This window comes from Leucoraja erinacea, chromosome 30 (genome assembly GCF_028641065.1).
Source record: "Leucoraja erinacea ecotype New England chromosome 30, Leri_hhj_1, whole genome shotgun sequence".
Taxonomy (NCBI): Eukaryota; Metazoa; Chordata; class Chondrichthyes; order Rajiformes; family Rajidae; genus Leucoraja; species Leucoraja erinaceus.
Window position 1 is genome coordinate 25,132,457 of NC_073406.1, and position 19,698 is coordinate 25,152,154.

Genomic DNA, 19,698 nt, shown 5'->3' on the forward strand with positions numbered 1-19,698 from the left:
GCGGAATTCCAAACAAAATGAAAGCTGCTCTCGCATTTAAGAAGTGTGACACCGTCCAGAATGAAATAGCATCCCTAAAATTAACCAAGCCACCTATACTTTCTCCAATGCACCACATCTGTAGTATGCACCATTTACAAAATCCACTGGTTACACGACAAGGCTCCTTTATTAACATTTGCTAAAATTGCAACCACTGCTAAAATAAACAGAGCATGGGAATCCTGCATCCTACAAATTGGACACAACCTGAAGGAAATTTGTTTTGCCATTACTGGCTCCCAACCAAAATAAAGGGAGTATCTTCATCAGCCAGACAAGAGCAATTAGCAAAATGTTTGGCAAACTAATAAACTTTAACTACAACTACAGGTGCACAACCTTTTATCCGGAGTTCCAGAAACCGAAAAGCTCCGAAAACCGGCCATTTTTTCCAGATGTCGTCTGCGCACCAAAGCTCGCGTTTGGCGCCAAACTTGACCCGAAACGACCCACGGTCAACCCAGGTCTGTACTACTGTAGCGGCTGTCTCCTCCCTGGAGACCGGGAGACGCTTAAACATCTGTAAATCATTGCTTAAATGTTTTAGTCAGTTATCTTTGGAGGGCTTTTATTGTGAAGAGGGGGTGAAGGGGTAAACTTAATTCTAGTCCCCTACCTGGTCGGAGACTGGCGGGGAGCGGTCAAAGCCTGACCGGGTCGCCGTGCAGTAAGCTTTATAGCGCTGTGGAATTTGGGGAGATTGAGCGGGCCGGTTGTAGAAACCCCGGCAAACTTACCCCTTGCGAGGCGCTCCAAATCCAGCGCGGCCCGCGGGAAGATTGCCCCAGCTCCGCGAATGTGGGGGAGTCGGACGGCGTCGCAGCGCTGGGATACCAGCGGGGTGCGGGCAATGCCTTACCGGGTCGCCGTGCGGCAAGCTCCGGAGCGCTTGGCCGCCGACACAGACATCGCGGAATCGCTGGATTTGGAGCCGCGCAGCCAGGGGTAGAGTTGCCGGGGTCGGAGGTACAACCGCCCGCGGCCGGACGGAGCCCCCAGCTCCGCGAGGTTGGGAGTCGCCGACCAGGTAGGTAGGGGACTAAGAATTAAAGTTTCCCCCTTCACCCCTACACCACCACCACCACCACATAAAATCCCTCCAAACTAACTGACTAACATTTATGCAATGATTCTCCCGGTCTCCGGGGAGGAGGCAGCTGCTCCAGACTTTTCAAGCCGCCCGCGCTACCTACCTAATCTACGCTAAAAATCTTCCATTCTGAAATCCGAAAATGTCCGAAATCCGACAAGTGTCTGGTCCCAAGGCTTTCGGATAAAAGGTTGTGCACCTGTATAACAGCAAAGTTGGAGTGAAGTGTGCCAGCTCTTAAAGATCTAACAGAGGTTTCACTGTCAATGAAATGCCCATGCCATTTCATTCAATGATCTGCTCCTACACACACTCCAGAACTTACAGCGCAAACAAAAATAATCCATACACATTTAGCTAAATATAATCAAGGGAGGAGAGAACATGGCTTCAAGTACAGATGCCAGACCAATGTCCACCAAATCTGTGCTAAATATTTCTGACTGCCTGAAGAAATTAGAGATTTGCTGCCATCTAGTGGTCAATGAATTAATAAAAAGAAAAACTGCTCAGGGATAAAATTACAAATGTTTAAGGAACTGCAGATGCTGGAAAATCGAAGGTAGACAAAAATGCTGGAGAAACTAAGCGGGTGAGCAGCATCTATGGAGCGAAGGAAATAGGCAACGTTTCGAGTCAAAACCCTTCTTCAGTCTTTTTTTAATCCACATAAACAATTTCTAACTAAATGCAAATTATGTCTCAATCACAACTTGCTTTCTGACCTACATGGAACAGTTCTTGTTCCACAGAACAACCTCCCACCCCTCAACTCTCTCCATTACTTTGATGACTGAATTGGTGCTGCTTTCTGCACTTGTACAGAACTCAAAAATTCTATTACCTTTCTTCCAATTTCCATCCTTCTCAGGGAATATGCTACATAAATATTCATAGTACATCCTTGTGCAGATTAATTGAATCAAGCATACACTCGGATATAACAAGTTAGTATACATGTTGCAGGTGTACCTTTCATTCATTATCATCACACAATTGTGCCTTTAGTACATTATATGTCCACCACGGTTCTTTATCAAGTCTTTGACATGATTTGGCATAGAATCAACCAGTGACAGAGGATTTTTCCATCTTGGTACCACAGCTGAACTATGGCCGCGATGAGCTTCTCTCCGACTACAGCCCTTTTCCTTTCATAATCTCCCTTTGATAATTAACCACAAATTCTCAATCAGATTCAGGTCAGGCGAGTTACCAAGCCAGTCCAAGACGCATATCCCCTACTACTGGAAAAACTGGGTACCATCTTTGATGTGTGACATGATGCAAGATATTACTAGAATATTCCAGATACATTTGGAAAAATCTTCAGCATCTCTGACACCATTCTTCTCTGCAATATATTGCAGTGAACCCATCTTTCCGAAAACACTGCAGGAGCCAAAACCCCAGAACATCATCTTTTCAGGATGATGAACTGCTTGGTGGCATTTTCTCACCGACTCTCCAAATGATCTCTGAACATGTAGGCTACATTGGCCCCGAACCAGGAAATGGCTGTTAAATAGTCGAGTGATACAGTGTGGAAACAGGCCCTTCGGTCCAACTTGCATACACTGGCCAACATGTCCCAGCTACACTAGTACCACTTGCCAGCATTTGGTCCATATCTCTCCAAACCTGTCCTTTCCATGTACCTGGCTAACTACTTCAGAAATGTTGGGATAGTCCCTGCCTCAACTACCTCCTCTGGTAGCTTGTTCCATAAATCCACCACCCTTGTGTGAAAAAGTTACCCCTCAGAATCCTAGGAAATCCTTTCCCATTCACCTTAAACCTATGCCCTCTGATCCTCGATTAACCTACTCCTGGCACGAGACTCCTGTGCCGCAAAGAATAGAGTCGCAGCTGACAACCTCTGCCTATAGCTCAGACCCTCTAGTCCTGGCAACATCCTCATGAATCTTCTCAGTACCCTTTCCAGCTTGACAACATATTTCCTATAACACGGTGCCCAGAACTGAACACAAAACTCTAAATGTGGCTTAACCAATGTCATATGCAACTGCAACATGACCTCCCATCTTCTATACTCAATACTCTGGCTGATGAAGGCCAATGTCCCAAAAGCCTTTTAGACCACCCGATCTACCTGAGACTCCACCTTTGGGGAGCTATGCACCTGTACTCCTCAATCCCTCTGCTCTACAACACTACCCAGAGCCCTAACATCCACTGTGTAGATCCTGCCCATGTTTAACTTCCCAAAATGCAACACCTCACATTTTTTCTGCATTATATTCCATCAACCATTTCTCAGCCCACTTGGCCAATTGATCAAGATCCTGCTACAATTTTTCACAACCATCTTTACTATTTCCCTATTTGAACTGTTGCCGTCAGGCAGACGGTACAGATCTACAAGGACAAGGACGAACAGACTAAAAAACAGTTTTTACCCAATTGCTATAAAAGCACTAAATGTAGCCGCCAAGGAACGCAGGGGCGAGACATACTAAGGGACTGTGGTACACTGTGAAATCGACAGAAGGATGGAGGGTTGGGTGTTTATGCGTGATATTTTCGTGATATTTATTTTAGTTGTTTATCTTTTAATATTTTACCTTGTATGTATCGTTAGCTTTTAGAAATGTTTGAATGGTGCACTGACTGGCCGACATTTTTAAATTTTGTTGTACATGGTTCATGTTACAATGACAATAAAGAAACTATTCTATTCTATTCTATATTCTATCTGCAAAAATACCCACTTTTGTATCATCTGCAAACTCTTTTGTCACTGTAGAACACCTTTATCCAGTCTACACATGTCGTACCACATTTATCCTTATAAAACTCTGATCTTGGATGTGTGTGTATTGGATGTTCGTGCGCATTTCATATCTTCTCGAAAATACGATGCGTTAACGTCAGTGTAAACTTGGTAGTCCAAAGGTCCTGTTTCCATGAGAGCAAATTCAGTCTGAGATTCAATTAATTTGTGGAAGATGCTGTCTGGCACCCACAACTAACTTCACTGCGTCCCGTGCCACACTGCTTCCTGTCTTGACTCAATTCCACTTGTCTGTTTCTTACTACCTTTGCATTGCATTCCTTTTACCTTAACTCGGGTATACAATAGTCATATTACTTTCCCCGCCACCCCCCCCCCCCCCCCCACATTTCAGAACAACATATAATAAAGCCATTAGCCTTCAGTGAGATTGTATCCATCCCCGCACCCCCATTTATTTCCTGGAAACCTATTCTCTCTCACATGCCCATCAACACTTTCCCAATTCTCCTCCATCCCATCTAACCTTGGGGGCAATTTACAGTAGCCAACTAAGCAGGGCTTTGAGCTGCGAGAGAAAACCAAAGAATTTGGAGAAAACCCATACGATCAGATGGAGAACAAAAACTACACAGACAGCTCAGCTGCATTCCTCACGGAACTACTGCATCGCAACTACAGCGACTGGGGTTCGATCTTCGCCTTTTGTGCAAGCTGTGTCAAATGCCTAGATAGATTTCCACTGGACAGTTTGGTTTCCTCTCACATCTGAATGATATGCGAATTCGTAGGTTAATTGCCCCGGTGTATTGGTGAGTGATAGAATTTTGGGCTAAGATGATGAGAATGTGAGCAAAATGAGTGCTTGATGGTCAGTGTAGACTTGGTAGTCCAAAGGTCCTATTTCTATGGTGAATGACTAAATTAATCTATGAGCAAAGGAAGTCAGGCTCAAAACCAGATTACTGGAACTATAATGGGCCTGTCCCACTTACGCGACTTTAGGCGACTATGAGGTCGCCATAAGGTCGCCGGAGGTTGCTGGAGTGTCGCCTGCATGGTGGTGAGTATTTCCTGCATTCTTGTAACTAGTCGCGGCTTCATCTGATCGGCGCTAATTTTTCAGCATGGAGAGTAGCGAGAATTCTCGTGATGCAGGTGCATTGGTAGTGGGTCGCCAGGAGGTCGTAGGTTTTCATAGGTTGACAACGGTGCGGTAATGTTAAAATCCGCCGAGCTTCACAACCGTGTATCTCTGGCTTCTTAAAAGGTGTCTCCACTCCTTCTCCCCACCCCTTCTCCCCCCCCCTCTTTTAAAGAACTTAAGTGACCGTTCCAGTACGCTGTCCACTATCTCACTGTGCAAGTGTGGCAGTGCTCTCAATTGTGCCTCAATTTGTTCCCCCAATCCATGTTCCACATTCCATTGATTATCTTCCACAACTTCAACCACCTTCAATTGGATTCCACCACCAGAAATGTTTTTCCCCTCCTTTCTCTTTTCAACATTCCAGTGACCATGCCATCCTTATCTGCCTGATCCACACTAACATCACCATCAACCTTTCCATGGCACTTTCCCCATACAATTATGGGAGATGAAAACATTGCCATTTGTACCGTCCGATTTGATGTACGGCATTCAGTGAGGAAACCAGGCAGATTGGCTACTGGTTTGCAAAACGCCTCCATTTGGTCTGCAGGGAAAACCATGACCTTTCAATGTCTTACATCTATTTCTTTGTCCCGCTGACTCTCTAACCTCAGCTTCAAAAATAGCTTGAGGGACAGTATCTCACTTTTTTCTGGGTATATTGCAGCACTCAGGACTAAATAATGAATTTAATAATTTCAGATAATCATTTTCTTTTATCTCTCTCCACAATGTCCCGTACTTTTCCGTTTCCATTTGTTAAGCAACTTCCTTTTGGCATTCATCTTTATCCACCCTACTTGATATAGCCTCAAAAGAATTCTAATAAACTTGTCAAACACAATTTTCCCTTTCCGAAAACGATGTTAATATAACCATATAACACCATATAACAATTACAGCACGGAAACAGGCCATCTCGACCCTTCTAGTCCTTGCCGAACACGTATTCTCCCCTAGTCCCATACACCTGCGTTCAGACCATAACCCTCCATACCTTTCCCGTCCATATAACTATCCAATTTATTTTTAAATTATAAAAACGAACCTGCCTCCACCACCTTCACTGGAAGCTCATTCCACACAGCCACCACTCTGAGTAAAGACGTTCCCCCTCATGTTACCCCTAAACTTCTGTCCCTTAATTCTCAAGTCATGTCCCTTTGTTTGAATCTTCCCTACTCTCAGTGGGAAAAGCTTATCCACGTCAACTCTGTCTATTAGATTATGAAAGAAAACTGGCAGGGAACATAAAAACTGACTGCAAAAGTTTTTATAGATATGTGAAAAGAAAGAGATTAGTTAAAACAAATGTAGGTCCCTTGCAGTCAGAAACAGGCGAGTTGATCATGGGGAACAAGGATATGGCGGACCAATTGAATAACTACTTTGGTTCCGTCTTCACTAAGGAAGACATAAATAATTTGCCGGAAATAGCAGGGGACCGCGGGTCAAAGGAGTTGGAGGAATTGAGTGAAATCCAGGTTAACCGGGAAGTGGTGTTGGGTAAATTGAATGGATTAAAGGCCGATAAATCCCCAGGGCCAGATAGGCTGCATCCCAGAGTACTTAAGGAAGTAGCTCCAGAAATAGTGGATGCATTAGTAATAATCTTTCAAAACTCTTTAGATTCTGGAGTAGTTCCTGAGGATTGGCGGGTAGCAAATGTAACCCCACTTTTTAAGAAGGGAGGGAGAGAGAAAACAGGGAATTACAGACCAGTTAGTCTAACATCGGTAGTGGGGAAACTGCTAGAGTCAGTTATTAAAGATGGCATAGCAGCACATTTGGAAAGTGGTGAAATCATTGGACAAAGTCAGCATTGATTTACGAAAGGTAAATCTTGTCTTGACGAATCTTATAGAATTTTTCGAGGATGTAACTAGTAGCGTGGATAGGGGAGAACCAGTGGATGTGGTGTATCTGGACTTCCAGAAGGCTTTCGACAAGGTCCCACATAAGAGATTAGTATACAAAATTAAAGTACACGGCATTGGGGGTTCAGTATTGATGTGGATAGAGAACTGGCTGGCAAACAGGAAGCAAAGAGTAGGAGTAAACGGGTCCTTTTCACAATGGCAGGCAGTGACTAGTGGGGTACCGCAAGGCTCAGTGCTGGGACCCCAGCTATTTAGAATATATATTAATGATCTGGATGAGGGAATTGAAGGCAATATCTCCAGGTTTGCGGATGACACTAAGCTGGGGGGCAGTGTTAGCTGTGAGGAGGATGCTAGGAGACTGCAAGGTGACTTGGATAGGCTGGGTGAGTGGGCAAATGTTTGGCAGATGCAGTATAATGTGGATAAATGTGAGGTTATCCATTTTGGTGGCAAAAACGGGAAAGCAGACTATTATCTAAATGGTGGCCGATTGGGAATGGGGGAGATGCAGCGAGACCTGGGTGTCATGGTACACCAGTCATTGAAAGTAGGCATGCAGGTGCAGCAGGCAGTGAAGAAAGCGAATGGTATGTTAGCTTTCATAGCAAAAGGATTTGAGTATAGGAGCAGGGAGGTTCTACTGCAGTTGTACAGGGTCTTGGTGAGACCACACCTGGAGTATTGCGTACAGTTTTGGTCTCCAAATCTGAGGAAGGACATTCTTGCCATAGAGGGAGTACAGAGAAGGTTCACCAGACTGATTCCTGGGATGTCAGGACTGTCTTATGAAGAAAGACTGGATAGACTTGGTTTATACTCTCTAGAATTTAGGAGATTGAGAGGGGATCTTATAGAAACTTACAAAATTCTTAAGGGGTTGGACAGGCTAGATGCAGGAAGATTGCTCCCGATGATGGGGAAGTCCAGGACAAGGGGTCACAGCTTAAGGATAAGGGGGAAATCCTTTAAAACCGAGATGAGAAGAACTTTTTTCACACAGAGAGTGGTGAATCTCTGGAACTCTCTGCCGTAGAGGGTAGTCGATGCCAGTTCATTGGCTATATTTAAGAGGGAGTTAGATGTGGCCCTTGTGGCTAAGGGGATCAGAGGGTATGGAGAGAAGCCAGGTACGGGATACCGAGTTGGATGATCAGCTATGATCATATTGAATGGCGGTGCAGGCTCGAAGGGCCGAATGGCTTACTCCTGCACCTAATTTCTATGTTTCTATGTTTCTATCCCTCTCATCATTTTAAAGACCTCTATCAAGTCCCCCCCTTAACCTTCTGCGCTCCAAATAATAAAGCCCTAACTTGTTCAACCTTTCTCTGTAACTTAGTTGCTGAAACCCAGGCAACATTCTAGTAAATCTCCTCTGTACTCTCTCTATTTTGTTGACATCCTTCCTATAATTAGGCAACCAAAATTGTACACCATACTCCAAAATTGGCCTCACCAATGCCTTGTACAATTTTAACATTACATCCCAAATTCTATACTCAATGCTCTGATTTATAAAGGCCAGCACACCAAAAGCTTTCTTTACCACCCTATCTACATGAGATTCCACTTTCAGGGAAATGTGCACAGTTATTCCCAGATCCCTCTGTTCACCTGCATTCTTCAATTCCCTACCATTTACCATGTACGTCCTATTTTGATTTGTCCTGCCAAGAAATAGCACCTCACACTTATCAGCATTAAACTCCATTTGCCATCTTTCAGCCCACTCTTCCAACTGGCATAAATCTCTCTGTAGACTTTGAAAATCTACTTCATTATCCACAACTCCACCTATCTTAGTATCATCTGCATACTTACTAATCCAATTTACCACACCATCATCCAGATCATTGATGTACATGACAAACAACAGTGGACCCAACACAGATCCCTGTGGCACCCCACTAGTCACTGGCCTCCAACCTGACAAACAACCATCCACCATTACTCCCTGGCATCTCCCATTCAGCCACTGTTGAATCCATCTTGCTACTCCTCCATTAATACCCAACCATTGAACCTTCTTAACCAACCTTCCGTGAGGAACCTTGTCAAAGGCCTTACTGAAGTCCATGTATACAACATCCACTGCTTTACCCTAATCAATTTCCCGAGTAACCTCTTCAAAAAATTCAAGAAGATTAGTCAAACATGACCTTCCAGGCACAAATCCATGGTGACTGTTCCTAATCAGACCCTGTTTATCCAGATGCTTATATATATTATCTCCAAGTATCCTTTCCATTAATTTGCCCACCACTGACGTCAAACTAACAGGTCTATAATTGCTAGGTTTACTCTTAGACCCCTTTTTAAACAATGGAACAACATGTGCAGTACGCCTGTTTCTAAGTATCCTGTGTTTAAGAAGAAACTGCAGATGCTGGAGGTAGACTAAAATCGAAGGTAGACTAAAATGCTGGAGAAACACAGGGGGTGAGGCCGCATTTATGGAGCGAAGGAAATAGGCAATGTTTCTGGTCGAGACCCTTCTTCAGACTGATGTGAGGGTGGGGGGGGGGGGGGCGGGAAGAAGAAAGGATCAGGTGGGGACAGTGAGACAGAGGGAGAGCTGAGAAGGGGAGGAGAAAGTAGAGACTACCTGAAATTAGAGAAGTCAATGTTCATACCGCTGGGGTGCAAACCGCTTAGTCAACGGAAGAGTGGATATTCAGAGATCAAGACAATTCTGTATTAATCAACATAGGTATAAAGGGGAAGATGCAAGGTGAAGGCCTTGCAGCTGTGCATCAAATATTGTACCTGATTGGATTCACCTGTACAGCTTTTCTTCAACTGAAGAAGGGCGAGCCGAGCCAAGACCGGGGAACACCAAGAGTTCATCCCAAGTGATACCAGCAATGTTTTATGAGCCTCTTCTATTCGGCCTAGTTGGTAGAGAGCATCTGCATATAAAATTCGGGAAACCTCGTCTGTTGGCTCCAGCTCTAACAGCAACAAAGCCAAATAATGGACACCCAGTGCATCTCTGAAAGAAAAAAAAGGAAATACATTTGCATTTAATACGTTTTTCTCCTTTAAAATTCATGTTCTACATCATTTTTTGTATTGTGTCCTTGTATTTACTAACTTGGGTCGAGTTCAGAAGGCCAATATTTAGAATGAATATAGGTGTGACTTGCTGTGAGAACACATACAATCTCACAGAAGGAATTCTGTAACTTTCTTCCGTTAATAGGTAGTAAATAATTAGCAGAACATATTCAATGACCTCTCAGATGGCATGGCTCAATGTTTCATAAACACTACGGTACTGTCAGTGTTAAGTAGTAATTCCCCAGGAAGCTCTGGTGCATACAAAGGCTCTGTATACATGCCTCCAGAGACTTGGTGTACTATGTACTTTATTCAAGATCCAATAAACCACTTTTAAATGCCTATTTTGTCTAAATCTTATACTGCAAGGAAAGAAATACAAAGCTAATCTATATTAAGGACTTGGATGAAAGGTCCAAGTATATTGTTGACGATACAAAGGTAGATAAGTTGGAAATTTGTGAGAATGGCATAAAGCCTACAAAGACATATTGGTAAAATAAGTGGGGTAAGTAGGTAAGAAATGCAAAATGAAATAAATTAAGAATTATCCACTATGGAAGGAAGAATAGATCAGTCATACAGCATGGAGCAAGCCCTTTGGCCCAAATCGTCCTTGCGATCAATATGTCCCATTTAACCTAGTCTTTTCCTCTTTCCTTTAACGTATTTCTAAAATATTTTTGGATTCTCCTTAATCCCGTCTTATCATTTGCCTCCTTTTTGCCATCCTGATTTCCTCTTCAGTATGTTCATCAGTTCTCAAAACGCCTCAAGGGAAACATTTGATTCCAGCTGCCTATGCTTGGCCTATGCCCCTTTTTTCCCCGACCAGAGCCTCAATGTATCTCGTCATCCAGTCTTCCTTGCTCCCAACCAAAGATCCAGCAGTCCTTGCAAGTGAGACAGAAGTTCACTTGCACCTCCTCTACTGCAAGCGTTCCCAATGCAGGCTCCTGTACATTGGCGAGACCAAATGTAGACTCAGCGAGCATTTTGTCGAACTCTTATGCGCTGTCTGCCAAGGCCTACTGGATCTCCCGGTTGCTAACCACTTTAACACCCTTTCCAATAACAGTGCCCCCTCCATTGCCAGAGTGAGGCCACACTAAATGTGGAGAAACAACACCTCATATTTTGCTAAGGTGCCTTACAACCCAACACTCCTATCTAATATTATTAACGTTAGCCTTGCTTCAATTCAGAATTTTAACTTATTGACCAGGTCTGGCCTTATCCATAACCATTTCAAACACAATGGAATTGTGGTCGCTGGTCCTAAAAGACTCACCCACCAACACTTCAGTCACTTGTCCTTCCTAATTTCCAAAGAGAAGGGCAAGCTTTACCGTCTCTGAATAGACTGTACCATCAACAAATTTGACTGCAACACAGACAGTCTCTTCATCCAACAAATTATTATATACGTTGTAAATAACTGAGTTTTAGTATGGACTATTGTGGCACCACAGTAGTTATTGACTGCCAATCCAAAATTGACCCATGAACTCCAATTTGGACTTTTATTAGTTAGCCATTCTGCTATCCATGGTAATATGCAATGTTTTCCCCCAAATCATCCACCCTACCTTCTGTAGTAATCCTTTAGTCAAAAGAAAAGGCAATATGAAGATAAAGAGCTCAGGACTGACAACGGCAAACTGTTTAGTTTTGCTGCCTCACAGCTTTGGATTTAATCTTGAGTTCCAGTGCTATCTATGTAGAGTTTGCATGTTATCCGTGTGACCATGTCACTTTTCCCTAGATTCTATTTTTCTCCCTTATGCAAAAAATATACTGTCTGTTAATTTAGCTGCCCATTATAAATTGCCCTTAACGTAAATGGATTGCAGAAGAATTGTTACAGAGAAGGCAGGGCAGTTGATGGAGATTGGAGACAAAAAATATGACAAATGCAGATAGGTGTTTGAATGTTAGGCTGGATATAATTGGGCTGAATGATGTTTCCACGCTGTATGATTAAAGAAGCAAAACATGGTTTATTGGTCAGCTGTGATCCCTGCCAATTTACATATTTTGAGAACATAGACTATCTACTGGAAAAACAATACACACACTCTCTGCAAATGTTCCAAATTCACTGGAAGATAAAAGCAGTGAGTAGTGTTCATTCCCAGGCTAACATCCTCAGCAACTAAGCCCTAGCCAACATGCCCATCGCCAGCTCTTGAAACTATTCTGAATTCCATCCTGAGCTCTTTTATCTATTCCCATCCCTGCTGGTCTGATTGACCATTCAAGACCCACAAAACGAATGTGGATTTGGACATCCTCAATTGCAAGAGACTACTCAAGAAACAGAACCTTTTTAATAGTGTGACATCTAAAGTTTTTCCTATTAGACACTCAGGTTAAGTGTAAATCCCAAGGGCGTATGCACCTTGTACGTGTGGTTGTCCATCCAGCTGCTTCATGCATCCGTGAGGGGATATGCAGGAATGGTTCTTCATGTGGCTGACGCGCAAGGGCCAGTCAAGTGAAGTGGGATGATGGTGTTCTGGGCAGGTCATTGTCCGAGCCCCTCTTGATCTTGAAATTCAGGATTACATTTAGATAACTTGGCGAAGTCAGATTACCAAGTGTAACCTCACAACAGAGATGGTAGTCAGGACCTTTTATCCCCAGGAAACATCCAATACAAGAGGGCACATCTATAAAGTGGGTGGGGGAAGTTTCATGGGTATGTGTGTGGCAAATGTTTCCTTTACACAGAGTGGTGGGGGTCTGGAATGCATTGCCAAGGGTGGTGATGGAGGCAAAAATGTTGGCAATTATGAAGCTTTTAGATGGGCACATGGAAATGCAAGAAAGAGAAATATGGATCAATGTACAGCCAGAAGATATCGGTTTACCTTGGATACATGCAGAAATCCTTAATTTCACTCACATTTACTTCCAGGTCACTGCTTCTCAGTCTTGATGTATCCTACCTCCTCTCCTCTTCCCATTTCAATCTTTCTCATCTGCTCTTCACCATCTGTCATCCCACTATAGATTCACATTTGCTGAGGTCTGCTTTATTAATGACAGTACCTAGTTTAGCGTGGAAGGATCCCTGTTCTTTTTCTTTGTTAAGCGTACAGTTTAATGTTCCTAGTGCTCCCACAATTTGACAGGCCAGCCTCCTGTGAATTTTCTGATGTCTTGAGTCTGCTTGTATTTGGCCTTCTTTTTGTTACACGTCCTTCTCATATTCGTATTTCTACGAGTATATCTCTCGCTTCTCTCGTGGTTTAAGATGTTATTCTGTGAGATTGCATGGGTTTCTTCCTGGATTCTTGTAGCACATATTGTGTGATACTCTCAACTACACTGAACCTCAACTAGACTGAATTAAAGAGTGAAATTCCCTTATTTTACTTCGGAGTCACGTGAGTAACTACGTGAAGAACCCCGCCAGGACGCATGCGTGTCATATATCGCTACACGCATTGCAACGAGTCACAGCACGTTGTTCCCCTTAGTCGCAGAATTTGAAAGACGGGAACAGCAGGTAAGGAGACTCTGCGTTCTTTCCACTTCACAGGTGGAGGCATGGACAGATCCACAAGAAACAAGAAGGCTGCGAAAAAGCTGGCGGGGGGAGAACTGCGGAGTTGCGGTAAGCCAGCAGTGGCCAACGGCACACCAATCTCCCATAATGGGAACAGCTGTGCCCGACTTCGCTCCCGCACCGGCCACGGCCGGGCGGTAAAGCAAAGCAAAAAACTAACAGAGTCGTTGACTCCGATGAGTCCGACTTTGAACAGCCGCGAGCGGCCAGTGCCCGTGAGCATTGGGGCCGGTTGGAGCGGCTTCAAGAGCAGCCGCGAGCGGCCAGTGCCCGTAAGCATTGGGGCCGGTTGGAGCGGCTTCAGGAGCAGCCGCGAGCGGCCAGTGCCCGTGAGCATTGGAGTCGGTTGGAGTGGCTTGAGGAGCAGGAGCAGCCGCGAGCGGCCAGTGCCCGAGAGCATTGGAGCCGGTTGGAGCGGCTGTTGGAGCAAATACTCCAAAGTGGCAGGCTCCGGGAAATGGAGACTAGTCACAGTGGGCAGCTAGTAAGTCCTACAGCAGTACCTCTTGTAGGGTTGCACAGTGTTTCTCCCTCATCAGGGGGGAGTACGGGGGGTCAATTCTGGGCTGACCCTGAAGAGGGGTGTGCAGAACATACCCCTAGTGTGCATGGGGTGCAAGAAAACCTATTGGATATGGTGTCCCAGTTCATTCAACCCTACCAAACTGGCGAAAACCTGGAGCCCAAAATAGCTGCAAGTATCGACTACATGCCATTCAACCAGCTACAAGGACAGGCATTATTGGACACCACATCAAGACATTTACCACCAGGGAACTGCAAATCACTGAATGTTCCCAGTGTCAACCAGTGTATTTGGAAACATGTTGGAGCCATCCAATCGGCTTTAGACCCCAAATTTGCAGGCCTGTGCAAACCTGGAACCTCCAAACCACCAATATTACTATTTGGAGGCGACTTATCCAAACAGGTAAAGGAACTTGACGAAGAGGCTAAAACCCTGGGGCTCATTAAAGCAACGTCCAAAAACCACTTCGGCCAGAAACAGCACCCCTACGCACCCACCAGTCGGCCAAGACAAACTGGTGAAAGCTCGAAGGCCAGGAACACTCAACATCGGTCTTTTTTAGGCCATGGCCCAGACCGTTCTTCCTGGAAAATGCGCAAACCCTCAACACCAACCCAACTACAGATCCCGACCCCGGCGCCTCAACATCCACGGAGGATGCCGAAAAAGTAACAAACCTACCACTGGTAACCATGGAGGTAGGTGGATCTGGTTCCTTACGAATTGAAGGGAGCATGGAGGTTGGTGGGAGATTACAATTCTATCTGGATGCATGGAATAAGTTAACTACCGACATTTATATTTTAAGCAGTATAGGGTTATACCATAGAATTTATACAAAAACATAACCCTCCAGTTCAGCATGTACCGAACCGAATGTTCGTGCTTACAGGCAAAGAAAAATCAAAAACACATGCTGAACTACAGCGGCTTTATAAAAAAGGAGTAATTGAGAAAACCCAACACGAATCACAGGAATTTGTGTCCAAAATCTTTATCATAAACAAGAAAGATGGTGGTGGCCGCATCATCATATTTGACTAATTTGAATACTTTCGTACAATATATTAATTTCAAGATGGAAACCTTTGTTACTGCTAAGCAATTGATTTCCAAAGGTTACTACATGGCAAGCATCGATTTAAAAGATGCTTACTATACAGTACCCATAAGAGGTGACCACAGATGTTATTTAACACAATGGATTATCTGGGGTTCACCATTAACTCAGTTCACATGTCAGTGACTTTGCCGAAAGAAAAGGTTACAGCCTTAATAGAGGCTTGCAGCAAAATCATTGACATCACTAAACCATCCATCAGACTGGTAGCAAGAATAATTGGCAAAATAGTGGCTGCGTTTCTAGCCACACAATTTGGACCTTTACATTTTCAAAATTTACAGAGGGCTAAAATACGAGCACTCAAAATTAATGGTGGTCATTTTGACTGACCAATGAAGCTACCAACAGAGACCTTAATGGAACTAAAATGGTGGGAAGATAACATTAGGCATTGTTCCAATCCAATCATTATCAGCAACCTGTCTATGGTACTACAAACTGATGCCAGTGCACTTGGTTGGGGTGCTACCAATTCCATCTCCAGCTGTGGAGGGAGATGGAATGCACAGGATGCATCATTATTACAAACACTGGGCATAAACTACCTGGAAATGTTAAGTGCATTCCATGGCCTTAAGTCATATTGTTCTGGGTTATATCACCAGCATGTTAGACTACAAATTGACAACACCACCGTGGTAGCATATATCAACCATATGGGTGGAAACAAATCGACATCATGTGACAATCTGGCCAACACAATTTGGCAATGGTGTATCCAGAGAGATATTTGGATATCAGCTACCTGCTTACCAAGTAAACTAAATTTAGTGGCAGACACCAGGTCACGCAAATTCAATGAAAACACTGAATGGATGTTGGATAAAAATGTATTTGCGGAAATTACAGCACGGTATGGAACACCAAATATCGATCTATTCGCATCCAGGCTCAATCACCAGTTATCAAATTATGTTTCATGAGAACCAGACCCTGGGGCAGCAGCAACAGATGCATTTTCGCTGCATTGGGGGAAATTGTTTATTTATGCATTCCCTCCTTTCTGCCTCATCAGTCGGGTATTAAGGAAAATACAGCAAGACTCGACTCTGCGTCTGGTATTTTGATAGTACCCGATAGGCCTACTCAACCATGGTTCCCTGGGATACTCGACATGGTATTAGAACCATGCATCACCATCCATCATAGACCTAATTTACTGGTTCATCCCGTAACAAGGGAAAGTCACCCATGTCATAATTATACAAACCTATTAATTTGTAGAGTTTGAAAGCACCTCTGCTACACCTGGGACTGACGGACCGAACAGTGGCCCACAGACAGTCCACCAAAAAACAGTACTTGGTGTACATCAAGAAGTGGGAAATGTACTGTCACAACAATAACATCACCCACAGATCTATGAACATCCCGTCTGTTCTGGAATTCCTGGCAAGCCTCCATTACGACGAGGGGCTCAGTTATAGTGCCATCAACTGCGCCAGAAGTGCTCTGTCAACATACCTGTGGCAATGAACAGAGCGGCATTCCATTGGGACACACCCCCTGGTAACCAAACTCATGAGGGACATTTTTATTGTTAATCTGCCAAGAACCAGGTACTCCCAAATATGGGATGTGAGCATTGTACTGACCATGTTAAGAAACTGGTCTCCTGCTACAGCTCTGTCCCTACAGAAACTGACTATGAAAACAGTCATGCTGATGGCCTTGGTCACGGCACAAAGGGTCCAGTCGCTACAGAAACTAAGGCTGGACAACATGACTATTAAATCTGGAAATTTAACTTTTCACATCAATGAATTAGTCAAACAGATCAGACAGGGGTCAGCAGGCCTAAAAATAGAATTCAGGGCCTACCCGACAGATGATCGTCTCTGTATTGTAACACACTTACTATTATATATGGAGTATACTAAGATCATCAGAGGCAAATAAATGGCACTTTTAATCAGCTACAAACAGCCACACAAAAAAGTGACAGTCCAGACCATCTCGAGATGTCTAAAACAGGTCCTAATAAAGGCTGCAGTAGACACTAGCATTTTTAAATCTCACTCCACCAGGGCTGCAGCTACATCGGCCACTATGAAGTTGGATGTTCCTATGGACGAAATCCTCAAGACAGCAGGATGGTCAATGGAGAAAACTTTCCAACGATTTTATAACAAACCAGTCATTGAACCTGGAACATTTGCAGAAACAATTTTAAGTTCTGTAATATAATTTTACCCCATAAATAGGGGCTATAATTTGGTGTTAATAAATTTATCATTGGTTTTTCAATATCGTATTGATGTCTAATGATGTTAACACTATTCTCCCCATAATCAAGGCAGATGTGATGCATGGACTCGTTTCCACGGCATGAAATCACTGAGCTTTAAAATCTTCACGTAGTCACTCACGTGACTCCGAAGTAAAATGGTAAGATTAAACGAGAACTTACCAATTTGAAGTTTGATCGTTATTTTACGAGGAGTAACGTTGAGGGAATACGTGCCCTCCGCTCCCACCCTTGATCATATACTCAGCTGGTATCTCTTCTCTAATCTTACTATGTTTAGTCATTAGTTATCTGTGATTTCACATCGCTGCTTTGAAGAATGACACGCATGCGTCCTGGCGGGGTTCTTCACGTATTCCCTCAACGTTACTCCCCATAAAATAACGATCAAACTTCAAATTGGTAAGTTCTCGTTTAATCATACTATTTCTCATCTCTTTGCAACCACCTCTGCATGTCTCATGTCACCCTTCATCCAATACAATCAGTACATGTACTGCTTCCCATTTATCCACCCTATTTTATTACCACCTCATTAGAAAAACTGTCTTTGTTTTTAAAGCATGGCCACCCTTCTTGAGTTGTTTTCTAAATGCTTTGCCAAGACTTTTTTAATAATGGGTTCCCACATTATCTCAATAAATACCAGACTAACTAGCCTACGATCACCTACTTTCCATCTCCCTACGTTCCTGAATAATTTAGTACATTTACAGTGTTTCAATCCCCTGGAACCTCTCTTAATTTATGTACAGTAATTTGGCAATTACAAATAATGCATTTGCCATCGAAATACAGATCATCAAGATGGGAAAGTAGACAAAAATGCTGGAAAAACTCAGCGGGTGAGGTAGTATCTATGGAGCGAAGAAAATAGGCGATGTTTCGGGTCAAGACCTTTCTTCAGACTGATGTGAGGGTGGGGGGCGGGAAGAAGAAAGGAAGAGCCGGAGACAGTGGGCTGAGGGAGAGGTGGGAAGGGGAGGAGAAAGCAGGGACTACCTGAAATTGGAGAAGACAATGTTCATACCGCTGGGGTGTAAACTGCCCAAGCGAAATATGAGGTGCTGCTCCTCCAATTTATGGTGGGCTTCACTCTGGCCATGGAGGAGGCCCAGGACAGAAAGGTCGGATACGGAATGGGAGGGGGAGTTGAAGTGCTGAGCCACCGGGAGATCAGGTTGGTTATTGCGAACCGAGCGGAGGTGTTGGGTGAAGCGATCGCCTACAGGAGAGTGAGAGCAGAGTCACGGCGTACAGAAGAGACCCTCATCTATTGTAGAAGTGGGGAATGAAGACATCTCCAATGCCCTGGTGTGGAACATCTCATCCTGGAAGCAGATGTGGCGTAGACGGAAGAATTGGGAGTAGGGGATGGAGTCCTTACAGGAAGCAGGGTGGGAAGGTGTAGTCCAGATAGCCATGGGAGTCAGTGGGTTTACTGTAGATGCCGGTCAGTAGTCTATCCCCTGCGATGGAGACAGGGAGGTCTAGAAATGGTAGGGAAATGTCGGAAATGGTCCAGGTGTATTTGAGTGCCGGTTGGAAGTTAGTGGTGAAATTAATTAAGTCAGTGAGCTGTGTATGGGTGCAGGAGGTAGCACCAATGCAGTTTTTGACATACCGGAGGTAGAGTTCGGGGATACCTCGAACAAAGATAGGAAATGCAAGTTTAGTATGGTTAAAGTAGGTATGTTACAAAACCTACCTGAATCGTGGCTGAGCATCTGCCCCACCCCTTGTGTGTGATTTTGGAGCTGTTTGGAGGGGGCGGGTTTAAAACCCGATTTTTACTAGGCTGTTCCAATCGCAGATGTTCAGCCTAGTAAATCATTAACGGAGAATCGCTGCAAGACCCGGTCCCAAAAGCTATTATTAGTTTTATAGGCCTCGAATAGTAGATATAATAAATTTAAAAACTCTCGTTCAGTTCGCAAGCTTACGCAGCCCCAGGGTTTTATAAAGCAAACAATTAAAGGTATGTACCTTATTTTTACATTAAATGGGGCATGTATATAACCCTATAATTATAATTATCTATAACGAATAGCTCATTTTGGGCTTTTTATATCCCGCAGTATTTTTCTCAGCATTTGACGGCACTAATCTAGCGCGCTGTCAACGTTCTAAACCTGCGCGTTCACAGAAACCCACTGGAAAACCGATTTAAATGGGCATTTATTTACAGCAATTGAACACTAAATTCCTTCCATTTGGCCTATAAATTAATGTAAATTAGAG

General features: G+C 43.8%; 1 protein-coding gene across 1 annotated transcript in view; it reads right to left on the minus strand.

Moving 5' to 3' along the window:
• Nucleotides 1-19,698, minus strand: part of LOC129711760 (tetratricopeptide repeat protein 34-like) — a 113,501-nt gene that overhangs the window by 92,123 nt on the left and 1,680 nt on the right. The window contains exon 2 of the mRNA XM_055659690.1: nt 9,690-9,915. Coding sequence (XP_055515665.1) covers nt 9,690-9,915 — 226 coding nt within the window. The remainder of the gene's footprint in view (nt 1-9,689; nt 9,916-19,698) is intronic.